Consider the following 14,375-nt stretch of genomic DNA (forward strand, 5'->3'; position numbering starts at 1 on the left):
GGTCTCTAGTAATATTCGCTATTTTATTCCTGTTATTAGATATTTATCTAATCCCCCTCTTTATTCTTATCCCTATTCTTATCTCTATTTATTCTTATCCCCCTCTTTTTTTTTTTGGTCATTTCTGCTACATGTGTTAACTTTGTTGATCTTTTCCAAGAATTAGGCTTTGTTTCATTGCTTTTCTGTTTTCATTTCCAGTGATTTTGGCATTTATCTGTAATTTCTTGCCTTCTTGCTTTAGGTTTATTTTACTCTCCCTTTTCTAAGCTCTTGAGATGGGAGCTTGGATTACACATATAAGAATTTTCCTCTTTTCTAATGTATGTTTTCAGTGTTGTTAACTTCCCCCTCAGCCCTGCTTAGCTGAGTCCTACAGATATTGATATCTTGTGTTTACGTTTCATTCAGTTTAATGTACTTTTAAAAACTTCCCTTGAGACTTCTTTGATCCATGGATTATTTAGAAGTGTTTGCTGGTTGACAATTGTCCTGTCATTTTTCTCTTATTAGTTTCTGGTTTGATCCTGCAACTACAGTGGTTGTAATTAGGCCTTTAATACCATAGACTTACTGGCAAGACAGAGTTTCTCCCCCTGGAAATGAATGTTCAGGTTGATTTTTTTTATTTTTATTTGAGTCAGAAGTTTGTGTTCAGACTACACTAAACCATGCAACTGTAGACAAACTAATTAGTAAACTTTAGTTAAGATATAAATTGAAGCATCTCTTTAACCTTTAGAAAAGCTATTTGTTTGTAAAGCATTATATTTTACATTATATTATTATTATATTATATATAATATATATATTATATAATATATAATATATATATTATTGTATATTATTATTATATTATTATAGTAGTTCACTCCTTCAGAGTTCTTTCTCATCATTAAGATTTCTTAATATATCCCAACCTAGTTATAATTGAAACACATATCTTAAAATCCAAAAGATTTGTCTTGAAAACCAAATATCAAAGTCAGTTCATTTGACCTGAGCTCAAGGTAGTCATTGATTTTTATTTCTGATGTTGTGACTAGGATTTGTTTTCAAGAGAAACCGATTTATTGGGGGGTGGGAAGATAGTAAGAATAAGCACATTAATGATGAACTGGGACAGCACACTATCTAATAAGTTAAGAGAAAAATAAACTCAAAAGCACATGCAGTGTTACATTGTTTCGCATAGCAGGTGTAAGGATGACTGCACTGTTGTAAGTTCTGTGCGCTCTCTTTAGACAATGGTGTATTGTACATGTCCTTCAAGAAAAAAAACCTTTTCAAAAAGTGTTTAAATAAGCAAACTCTAGTCCTTGAACATGCTTCATTTCAGTTGCCTGGCAACACCTGGTATATGGTTCATGCAACTGTGCAGTGACTTATGTCAAATCAACAGGCCACAGTGGACAGAGGAATTGAATGACTTCATCAAATAAGCTTCAATAACAAGTTCATGCTTTTTGACTGTGTTCATCTCTTTTTGAAATTTAGGTTGTCGGGATTTCAGCTTCCTTCCTGCATCGTCAGCACCGGCTCCATCCTTACCCTGTGGTTCACGACAGACTTCGCCGTGAGTGCCCAGGGCTTCAAAGCTCTGTATGAAGGTAGGACGCGCCTTGTGCACTGCACACACCCACCGTCCAGATGACCTCACACTGAACATTGTCATGCAGATGGAAGCTGCTATTTCAGAGGTGGTTTAATGGTGCAAACATTTGACTTCTGTGCTTTGTTGATGGGAGAACACTATTTACTACAATGGCCCAACATCCTATAGTACAAAACGTGTGTTGACAGTTTTCCTTTACTGGTATAAATTTTGATTGGAAGAGTGGTTTTTCTTTTGACATGTGGTGGAGACGTTTTGAGAATTTAGAATACTAATTGATAGAGCTCCTTTTCTGTGAGGAATTAATTCTTAAGGCAGACATGTTTTCTTAAAATTATTGTTGGACAGTAATACTCAGAGTTGGTGCTTAGGTAAAGGGAATTCCATTGCATGAGTTTGGGTTGACAGAGTGGAAACTTTTCATGGAGAAAATGATTTCAGTTTGACTGTTTGGTGCTTGCAAGGCTACAGGAGTGAGTTTTGTTTTGTTTCAGTTTTTTGGTGTTTTCGGATTTTGTGCCAACGTGCCCTTAGGGTCTTGCTGTCATGGGTGACTGTTTGGGGCAGAAATTTTAAAAAGATAGAAGAGAGTTCAACCTTTCGTAGAGGGAATAATACAGATGATCACTTTAAGTATTCAGTTTTAAGAAATTGCACTACTAATATGGTAAGTGTAAATGCTGAGATCTCTTTAGTCTTGTTTCACATAGACACTTGAAATTTTCTTTCATGTGTAATACAAAATCTTTTATTTTTAACGTGAACTCTGAAGCCCATGAATTGAAAAGGACTGTGGGTAAGGGATAGTCCAATTCCTATTTACAACACACACTGTTCACTTAACGAGCCTTTCTGGGTTCAGTCACATCTGTGTGTGTTCTTCTTTGGAGTGTTCCCTATACTTGGGCAAAAATCATTCTTCGTGGAAAGATAAAATCTACATGTGCTTTGTGCAACTGAACTTAGCTACTATGCAATTATCAGAAAATACAAGGGTAGAATGTCCTCTTTGCACAGTAAAATAAACAGAGCCATTTATCCTTTCATTTAAAGGCTTATGTGGAATGATGCTTAGTATTGTATACTATTCTGACTCCAGTTCATCCAGGCCACTGCATTTATATATAAACCTGCATCAGTGGCCTGAAAGGGTAACTCAACTTGAAGTATATTACTGATTACCAGGGGATAATTTAATCTTTGGAAGAGTAACAGGCTAGTTTAAGATTAATAGGTGCTGTTAGCTTTCAAATTTGCTTGTATCTACCACTTCCTGTATACCCTAACTTCACAAAATTTCTTTTTCGCTTAACATTACAAAAGTGTTTCTAAAGCGATCTGTACTAGGTACTGTGAAACAGAACTTGTCCAGTCAGCATATATGATATTTGCTTAGAAGGTAGATATGGCTTCAACATTTGAGAAACCTTGGCAATTTTCCTCCCCTTTCTAAGTTGATCTTTGAACATCATGTTTTATTAAATTTCGTAAGATAAATGTTGCAGAAACTACCAATGCTGGGAGATTGCCAAATGAATAATTCTACTGAATCTTTCCCGGCTATTGTTGGTGTTAGTGGTTGTCATCATGGTATAATAAAAAAATGACTGAGATTTTCTCTGTTGGGAAAGTGTTAATGAGTTATTAACAAAATTGGGAAAATGACGAGAAAAGTAAGCAAGGTCATGAGTTCAATGTATTTTTTCAATTGTTGATGTGTGAAGATGCAGTTTTTTGAAATTTGTGTTTTAAATAGTGACATTACAATATAGTCTGATATTTACAAGTAAATACAGGTCATTATTTTGAAAGAAAAAAACTATTAAAATAAAAAGTACTTTGTCAGCAAAACAGAAATTGTATAAAATATTCAATATCTTTATTTGTAAAATAATTCTCAATTAGCTTAAAGGTCTACTGAGAAAATAAATTTGTACTATCTGGAGAAATAAAGTTAGTCTAAACAGAAGATTAAAGACTAGACAATTTATCTAGAAGAGACTAAAGCTTTCACTGTAGATATCAGCTGACTTATCAATAGTATCAGTTCCCACAGGGAATTTAGACATAATTGTAACTTACCCATGTAATGGTCATGAGGAAAAGTGAGATTTTTATTGAGCAGTGTATAAAATATGTAAATACACTTATTCGGATATAATATTAAGCGGAAGCAATGATAATAGAAAAAATTTTTTTCTCTAGTTCTTAAACCATTACTAATTTATCTAATTAAAATTAGTAATTATTTAGTATTACCATATTGATGTTTAAATTTCTAATTTTCATTTATTTGCTTGAATTGGAGAAAGTCTTCCAAATTTAAAAAATCTGTCTATACAAGATAACCTTTATAATAAACTTAATCAGGGAACTGAACTTTATAGTTTGCTGATGGTACTTTGGACTGGTACATTGCATAAATTATTATTCATACATGGAGATATTAAGCTACCTAAGGAGTATGGAAACAATAAATTAAAATATTCTAATTGATGCATTTGGTTGTTGAATTTAACGCTGGATATTAAATGGAAATATTTAGAAATTTCACACTAACATTATTCACGTACAGTAATTAGCTCTCTAAATAGTAAGTTTATAGATTGTTGATGAAATCAACATATTTAACCCATAAATACAGACTAATAAAATTGAAATTACTAATTTAGTAGGGTGTTTTATAATGTTATATTTCCTAGTTCCGTCACTGAACATTATTCTTCGTGATCAACCAAAGAATTTGCATCATTTTCTTTGGTAAATTTATAACAAAAAATATTAGGATTACACATAATTTACAATGAGATGGGTTACTATCAAAATTCCTACATTTGTCCAGTATTGAAGTCCTATGTGTATAAATAGTATTCATTCATGTATTTCTATTTGCCAACTTTCTTTCATCAAGATCTCAGTTACTAAAATAAAATTATTTTTGTCATCAAGTTTATTTATGATTTAAGAAAAAAATCATATAGGAGGTCAGAAAATTGACGTGACATGTCAGGACGTGACATATTATGTCATGACAAACGTGTGACAAGGCAGTCATTAGACTTAAGGACAAAGAGAACAAATCCATTTGGTGACATGGGACAGTCTCGAGATTATGCCCCAAAGAACTTGTCACTCTGATGCTCTTTTTATTTTTTCATTTTTTAAGAGGGAAGCCTTCCTCTGTTTTACTGCTTTTTCTTACTGGTGACAAAGTAAACTAAGCATTAGAAACACTAGTGAATATATGATGAAAACCCTTCAACTCCCAATTTTTGGTTCTGAAGTCTGATTTATTTTTAAGTGACATTTCTCTTGTTAATGTGCATCTTTATTTTTATCCTGAATATCATTTCAAATGTTTCATGAATTACTTGGTAATTTTTCATACATTGACTTTTCATAATTTTAGTATTGGTTATATTTTTTAAATTTAGTTTTTTACCAATTATTTACTGTAATTTAGATGGACTTTTTAGATATTTTTGCAAGTGAAATAAGCTTCTTTGACATTGATTGTATTTTGATAATCCAGTACTTTGTGTGAAATAGAACTTTTGTATATTATAGTACTTGTACTTGAATAGAAAGCCCCAACTCTGTGATTCAAATGAATGAGTCCGAAGTGTATTCACTAGAATAAATACTTTCCTTCTATAGAACATTTCTCGATAGTGTAGGGCAATTCCATTGATTGGGAATTAAATTGCAAGGCTTTATCCATGAGATGACAGTTTTTGTAAAGAAATTGAAATGAAGATTTAATGCCTATTTTGCCACAGATATTTACATTTGCAATAGTTGTTTGGGTAGGCAAAGGAAGGTTAAACCGGTTGCTTGTCTAAGGCAAAGCTGATAGAAATGGTAGGAATCTATTCTCTTTAAGATTTCTTTAAAAATGCTGGCTGATGTGGTAGTTGAAAAGGGAAAAATTTTAGCCACGAATGTAGACAGTCAAATACTTTGTTCATAAAATACTAATTTTACAATTCAACATTTATCTCACCTTCCCATGGTGCTGTATTTGAATATATTGGCCTTAAATATTATGCATGAAATCTATAAGAATCTGACAGTTTAAAAAATCTGTTTTAAAAGAAATACCGCCAGTGTAGCGAGGAGGAATTTGACATTACTAAATAGGAAAAATTTGCTTGTGACAGGAAATTGTTTTTGCATACCAAATAGCTCATTAGTTGGAGTGAGAAAAATGGTTGCCCACGAAGATGCTTTAAGAGACCCCCTTGGGTTATAAAATGCTATTCTAAAGGAATTCTTCTCTTTCAGTTTTTTTTGTCTTAAAATTATTCATTTTATCAACTATAGCATTGTCCTGCTTACTAAGGTATATGTATCTGTATGGATGAATACATAAATAGTAAATAAGTGGATGATAGGTAGGTAGGTACATAGATGAAAGAGATAGATGAATAGATAATCAGTAGATAAAATAGTTAATAGATTGGTAGGTAGATAGACACTTGATAAATAGGTAGACAGGTAGATAGATGGGTGCATGTGCCCAGTATGGTATAAAGTCTTATGTACATTTTCTTATTAAATCTTCAAGGTTCCTATAAGCAATGTAAAATTACCTAATATTATGGGATAGAGAAAATTATGTAGTGACCTGTAGTTATTTAGTTTGCCAAGACCTTATAACTACTAAATGTGAAAGGGGAAATTCAACAAGTCTATTTCCAGAAATTGTAATTCTTAACCACTTACTATATGTTCTCTCATATAGTTTATTTGTTTCCATGTATGAAAATACATACATATGAATACATGCATATTATCACGTGTGTATACACAATTACATATATACACACATACACAAGTGTATATATGATATACACATGGAGAATATATGTAAGTGCTTATGCACACACAGATTTACTCATTCATTCTTTCGTTTATTTACTAAGCTTTTATTGATTAATAATGAGTAATAATCTGAGTAATAATGAGTAATAATTGAGTAATAATCTGCTAGCATCTAGCAGATGCTAGAGACCCAATATTGAGCTAAATGATAGGAATACAAAGATGGTGACAAGAATGGTGTCTGTCCTGAAGGACTAGTAGGGGAACACGACAAAATTGAGTAGAACAGAGCGTGTAATAAGTAGACACGGTGTTTGACACGATTGGGCGGAAGAGGGAAGGTCAGGTGTACTTGGGGACAGGTAGAGTCCTGACAGAGTTAATGCTTGGGCTGTACCTCAAATACAGTGTTTACCGTGTCGACTTTGTATCAGTCATTGGATAGAAGTTCTGCAGGAAGATGGGTCATCAGGGCATCTTTCTGAGTGAGGAAGAATCACAGGCAAGACTATGGAGAAAAGCATTTACCATCTTTAAGAACCGTAGGAAGTTTCCTGGGTCCTGCTTAGAGTTCACGGTGGGCCTGGAGCATGGCCCCTCTGGCTGGCCTCGCAGTGAGGGGGCTGGGTTGATAGTGTTTCTCACAGGGAACACTTCCTCTGTGAGATCCTCAGGGAGAAGGCTGAATTCATCTCACTGGACTGTTACATAAACGGAAGCGTTTTTGTTTGCATGGGCTTCCATTTTACGAGTTTGTCACATTTTGGCTTTTAAATCATGATTGTGATGCCCAAAACGTTTGCAGAGAGAAGAGGAATAAGGTGGATTAAGTGGTTTGTGAACTCTTGAAGCACTTTTAACTTGAGCAATTAGATGGCACGTATCATGCCTTCTCTTGTGGTCATTTTTGTTTGCATCCGTGAGGGCAGTGAGGGGCTCCAAGGAAAAATTTGAATCCTTGACATTTGGCACAAAGTAAATATTCAGAAATATTGTTTGATAAAAATTCTGTACTCAATCCTAGCTTAATTTCAGCTGGTAGTTCATATGTCTTTCCCTCAAAACCTAAAAGATGAATTGCTAATAAGTGTCACAGTTAACGGATTTGAATTTGATTTTCTCTTTGGTTAACACATCTTCTCATCTAGAAGTTCCTAAACACACACACACACACATACACACACACACACACACACACACACACACACACACAACACTGAAATGGTTTAAAGATAAAGAGTTTAGGTGACCCACAACATATACAAGCATTCCTTCAATAGTGGACTCAATACAGACCCTTAAATGAAACCTGTAAAAACTTAAAGTGGATTAATTTCATTTATTATATATTTATTTTGGGGAAGCAAATGGGCTTCATTTTCATAAACTACTTAGAATTTCACCAGAGAAACATGAATCTTGGCTACAGTTCTCACCTTTCATCCTAGTTTCACTAAGTAATTAACTCCGGAGGTGGGTGGGTCTTCTTACTGAGTGTATGTTTCTTGTTCACTGAATGTATTGGGCATTTCCCTCTGACACATCCCTCCAGCGGAATCTTCTTTCCTTTAACATCCATGGATCTGGATTTAGAAAGAGCAGCTAGATTATTACCCTTCAAGCTCAAAGCTTTATTTAGGATGTCAGGACTGATTTAGTTCTCCCTTGAAGTGCTTATCCAGACTCAACCTGAATTAAAGTGTGGAATGTGAGTGACCCACCTGGCAGGAGAGAAACATTCCTGATTGGAGAAAGTGGTGGCAGAGCAACAACTGCTAGCTATCCATCAGCCAACACTGTAACATTATTTTGGATTTATAACAATTACGGAGGCTGAAACAAATGGGAAACTTCTCGAATCACTTTCCTCTTGACTATTAGATACTCTGTGTTAGTAAACCCAGGTGAGGACACACCTTCCTGAGGACACATTTCACCTGGCTGTAGAGAGCAGAGCAGTTGGTCCTCATATCTGTCCTTCCCTAGGCTTAGTTGCCAGAGCCTGGGTACCCATTTTTTGTCTTGATTTGCAGGGGTGTTCAACAGTAGGTCCCCTAGGACCATTAATCAAAGATTTTGGAATGGCACTCGAAATTAATTACTGCTGTTAGTAACATGAATACTGACACCTCCAAAACGTGCAGAGATAGGAGAGATGTAGTGACTTTCTGAAAGTTCAACTTTAAGTCAATCAAATGATGGGTCAGAGCAGACAGACGGAGAGCCGCCACCAGGAAGTGGGTGTAGGTAATGTAGAAAGGCTGGTGTATAACCGATGGCTATTGACATGTCTGATGAAAGAATAAAGATGGAACAAGTGCCAGAGGCAAAGCCACGTCCAGTGAAGCTCGGCCAGGAGGAGAGGGGTGCTCAGACCTCTGAGCCCTTCCGTCCACCGAGCACCATGCCTGATGTGGGTGTGGCCAGGAGTTGAGGTGGGCCATTCGCCAGTGCAAGGCGCTCCCTGCTCTGGGTCCCATGCTGTATATGACTTTCTCCATTTGAGAGTCATGGATAGCTCACTGTCTGTGAGGTTGAGGTTGTGAGATTACATGCATAATTTGGTACGTAGACTTCATAGACTTCCTCCAGACCCAGTTGTCAATCGTTCCGTAACTACCGTAAAGGTCAAAATGACTTCTGTTAGTTGATGGTATCAGCTCTGCTCCCTTGAGGCATCAGAGGGTCTTCAGTCTGGTTGCTGTTGCTTATCTTATTTCTTGTTTCTCTTGTTTTGATTCTGCTCCTGTAAGCAAAGCTGGGGTTACAATTTGGCTTCGTATATGGGCCCGGAGTGCTGTGGTATGGGATTAGGGCCGGCCTGTCAGTGCAAATCGTCTGGTTCCTGTGGATTGTAATTTATTAATTTGGCATTTTGATATGTTTTGTGAACTTAATTAACGTGCATTTACCCTGGAGACAACGAATCTGCTTTCTGTGCACTGCAGAATCCAGTTTCTGATTCAGTAGGAGTGGATCATGGCGAATCTGTCAGATCATAAAATCTACAGTGAGATCTACTGAGTGATATTAAGTCAGTTCTTTTACCCTGGCGAGACACTAACACATACACACTCTCTCGCAGACTCCCCCTCACACTGTTTATATTGTCAGGTACAATTTCCCTTCAAACATCATCCTAAGAAAACATCTTCTTCAAAGTACTCAACACCGTTAAAAAGACTTAGTTTTAGTCTTACATATATTGACCTAAGAGAACATCCATCATACAAGGAAGTGAAAAAAATGCAGTATAGGGACTTCCCTGGTGGCACAGTGGTTAAGAATCTGCCTGCCGATGCAGGGGACACGGGTTCGAGCCCTGGTCCAGGAAGATCCCATGTGCCACAGAGCAACTAAGCCCGTGCGCCACAACTACTGAGCCTGCGCTCTAGAGCCCGCGAGCCACAACTACTGAGCCCTCGTGCCACAAGTACTGAAGCCTGTGTGCCTAGAGCCTGTGCTTTGCAACAAGAAGAGCCACCACAGTGAGAAGCCCGCACACCGCAACTAAGAGGAGCAACCGCTCGCCGGAACTAGAGAAAACCCGTGCGTAGCAATGAAGACCCAACGCAGCCAAAAAAAAAAAAAAAGAGCAGTATAATCCCATTTCAGTCAAAAAAAATAGTTTTAAAAGTACCTGTGTAACTATGTGTGCACACATACGTGTGTATGTGTGTGTGTATCCATCATCCTTATATATGTATAGCATACACGATACGAGTATTCAGAAAAGTATAGGAGGATACCTGAATTTTAATAAACGTTACTTTGGGAGTCATTGGAATGCTTAAGAAGAAGTATTGCTTGATTTTTCTCTCTATTATTGAGTTATTTAGCTTGTTGCAATGAATATTTAAAAAATTAAGTAATGAACATCATAAAGGAGAAAATCTGTAGATGATGTTAGAAATTAATATTCTTAAATGGATCTATGGCTCTCACCTGGAAATAGAATACAAAGTGGGACCAGGTAATTAAAAGGCCTTCAATATTGTTTTCAAATGGCTGAGTTCATAGGTTCTAAGGTCAGCGCTGTAGCTGAATTTTTTCTTTTAAAAATAAGGGAAAACAATGCGTACTTACTAGAAAACTACACACAGAAATAGTAGTCTGTCTAAAAGGGACTTAATAAAAGACAAATTAATTCCATAGAAAAGGCATCTTTAACAAAATAAGGATTGGTTAATACCTGACCTCCCAAAATGTAATGCTACTGGCATGTCTTAATATATTTCCTCATGATCATAATTTAAGTTTTATCCTTTGTACCCACTCATCTCCCAAGATTTTTCTCTTACTTTTTTGTTGATTTTTCCCAATAATATCTTGTGTCATAGACAAATTTCCAAGCTAATATGTGTATGTATTTGGTAATAAGTAATCTCAGGTAATGTGTGCAAAAAATGAGCATTATTTAAAATGAAGTTTATAAGCAAAAATAATGTTAGATGATTTTCCTCTTAACAGTCTCTCTTTTTTGGCTATCATGGGTCTTTAATGAGCCACTCAGTACACTAGAAATTAGACAACCTCTCTATTTAAACACCCTCAGGCCTTGGCTATCTACTATTCGGGTACTAGAAATGGGAAATGTTGGCAGAATTAATTACTCAGATGTTTACATGTGGATGGTGCGTAGATTCTGAGGTCTGGGTTTAACCCAGCTTCCCAATCGCTATGAGTGTGACCACTGGATAAGTTACTTAAGCACTTATTGTATCAGATTCCTCACTTGCAAAATAAAAAATGAAAAGTACCAACCTCACAGAGTTGTTACGAAACGTACAGAACATAAGCTCTTTAAACCATGTGGCTCTGTCCCTGGTATATAACACTTTTAATTTATTCTTCCAGCTCTGCAGTATTGGCATAGAAGCTGACCTCAAAAAGTGTAATGTATGGTTATTTCTTCTAAATTACGAATTATATAAGCTTCCTTAATGCTTCTATCCTTCCCGCTTTGTGCTGATTTCCCGTTTGCCATCTTATTCTTGGGACACTTCTGTCCACCTCTGTCCCAACTTCTCTATGCTTTGTGTCTCTTCAGTTTTTTTTGGTACACAGTTAAAAAAAAAAAAAAAAAAAAAGGCAAACATGAATGGTTCCATGTTTTTTTAAGTGAGGGTGCAAAACAACAGATGCACCCCTGGTAAATTGTTGAGTGGCTCTTTCTGGTTTTAGGACACGCTGTGTACATTGTAGTGAGTGTAACTTCAAAATTTTTCTCAACTCTCAACTCAAGTAGGTAGGCATTTTTACGCTTCTTTTGTTGTTGATTCGTTTATTCTCTAGTCTACAATGAGAAGAATATAGGATAGAGATCACTGAGGAAAGGTGAAATTACATTTTTAATACTAGCTACTGGTTATAGGAGAAGATGGGAAAGAGTGAGACTGATTTGAATTATAAATAGAAAAGCACACAAGCATCCGTGGACTGAAATCAAAAGTATCCAAGGATGCTGGAAATGAACGTGATAAATTAGGACAAAAATAGATTACAATTTGATAAATCAAAATCACTTTCGTTTTGGGGAAGCAGACCTGCCTCCCGTCTGTAGGCCCTGTTGTGAGAGAGATGGGAATTCCATGAAATATAATCAGTCTGTAGCCCTATGTAAAAGTTAAGCTTTAAGCAAATGCTTCGCTCTCTGATATACAGTGAAATTAATGCGAAATGTACATCCAGATGATAAAGATACACATATTTATCTGCAGAGTCCTTAACTCATTCTACGGGAGATTCAGAGTTCATTTCCATTTCTGACTTTGCACTTAAAATGTAAATTTATTGTCATTTCTGATACTCTTGCTAGAGAAAGTTAATGGGTCACTGAATATCAAACGAGCCTCCCTATTGCTAAATCTAAGCGTATTTTTCAAAGGGTGTGTTAATCGAAAAAGTTTCTCATCTTACTAAGCAGTTTCTTCTTTCTGTACTGTGTTCTTTAAATATATCCAGAAAACATCAATCTAAAATGTCTTCTGAATAATACATGTGAGGTTGGCCTCAGTAGTATTCATATCCTGAGATCATCAGTTATGGGTTTATTCTTAACCTCAACATTGATTCTATTGATTAACTTGAAAAAGCGTCATATAAAATTGCACTGTGAGTTTGTGCATTTTCTATAATCAGTCATTTCTTACCATTTTAATTGTTTATTTCACATAGTCCTTTGTGCTAATCAGAGTAATGTAAACCTAATGAGGAAATGCTTTCAGTTATGTCTGAGTGTTGACCAAAAGAATGAGCTACAGAAATGAAGGTAAACTTTCAAATAAAGAAAAGCAATATTTTTTTCTTTTAATTGTATTCCCCCAGTTTTTTCCCCTAAAAACCAATAATCGAGAATCTGGGCTGCAAACATACCCTCCTCATGATAGAGGATGATGTGCCCTTTCTAGTTGACTGCGCTGTTTGTTCTAACTCGTTTCCTTGAAGACATCCTTGACATTGGTTCTTTGAGAATATAACCTTATATTTCTCTCTTATCTATGGGAGTTAAAAAAAAAAAAAAAACAACGAAAACAAAAACCCACCATTTAACAAAAGAAGAGTGGCCTGGGGCCTGTCAACTTGCACCATGACTTTGTAGAGCTCCAATTAAGCTGCAGTAGTCATGTTAATCATATGTATCTTCTAAGTGTTAATTTTGTTTTTCCAAGTGGACATACACTTTTCTTAAAATATGCTTTTAAATATTAGAATAATGGAATGGAAAGCCACATTTGGGAAGGAGAGGAGGGTGGGTGAGCGGACAGCTGGTGTGTGGGACATTTCAGTTTTCTCCTTCAGTTCTGCCTGTGTGTAGGAGGGTAACAAATAGGAGATTTTGTGCAAGAATAAGCTGAAATGGAATACATTTCAGCTTTGGTTGTGTTATCCATCTCAACACATGAAAGTGGGATTTTAGCATTCCACATCTTATTTTTTAAGACTTTCATACTTGCTCAAAACTTTCCTATATGCCACATTTCTGATATGTGTATCAAAATTTACGTATTTACTTGACTTTTTTTTTTGTGGTGGCGGGGAAGGAAAGCTAAGATGTGTGAATCACGGGAACAACCATGGCTTTTGATCTGAGTGTAGTGGTAACAAATTATTTTTGTATTATTTAAGTTCACCAAGTCAAAGTAACTAGGTAACATGTGCTTATAATTAATCTTTATACACTTAGTACTGAAGGTCTTAAAAGAATTGAGGTATCATTTCATTTATAAACTAGTGTATAAAATAAACACAAACAATTTGCACTGTGAATTTAAACAATCAAATACAACATTCCAATGAAATACATTACATTACAACATTTATACTATTCTTCAGGTGGCATATTAGCCATATTTAATAAAGGTCTTTCAACAACCACCTCCATGTAAGATGCCATCTAGCCTATTAAACTGTAGTCACATTAACACTCTATAATAAAAAATACTTTATTGTATGTTAATTTTCATTTAGCCCTTAAAACTTCATGCGTAGGTACTTTATTCCTATAGAGATATGGCAGTTGTCCAAGTGTTGACATCCAGTGTTAAAAGAGCTGGAGTTAGGTTTGGTCCCTCTAAAAGGAACTGGCCAGCTCCTTCTGTCAAGGGCCAGATAGTAAATATTTGTTGCTTTGCAGTTTGATCTTTGCCCAACTACTCAGTTCTGCCCGTACAATATGAGGTGTGATAGCCGCCCTAGACAGCTTGAAGGCTTGAGCATGGGTGTCTTCCAATGCAACTTTATTAACAGATAGGCGGCCATTGTGTGCGACCCTGACCCTACAGCCAGAGCACTTTCTCCTTTCCTCGGAAGTCAGGTCTTCTTTCTTCTGTGTCAGTTCTGCTTCTTACGTAACCCAGCCTCTTAAGGCCCAGTCAATAAAGTAAGTGGACCCTAAGAAAAGCTGCCAAAGCCGCAGGTCTAATTGTTTTGCTGC

At 35.9% G+C, this 14,375-nt stretch overlaps 1 protein-coding gene across 1 annotated transcript in view; it reads left to right on the forward strand.

Annotated features, from left to right (window-relative positions):
- CSMD1 (CUB and Sushi multiple domains 1) overlaps positions 1 to 14,375 on the forward strand; it is a gene marked incomplete at its 3' end in the record, with an annotated part of 1,748,580 nt that overhangs the window by 521,274 nt on the left and 1,212,931 nt on the right. The window contains exon 3 of the mRNA XM_082680517.1: positions 1,498 to 1,610. Coding sequence (XP_082536643.1) covers positions 1,498 to 1,610 — 113 coding nt within the window. The remainder of the gene's footprint in view (positions 1 to 1,497; positions 1,611 to 14,375) is intronic.

The sequence above is a fragment of the Grampus griseus genome, assembly GCF_964374135.1.
Source record: "Grampus griseus genome assembly, chromosome: 21".
NCBI classification, from domain to species: Eukaryota; Metazoa; Chordata; class Mammalia; order Artiodactyla; family Delphinidae; genus Grampus; species Grampus griseus.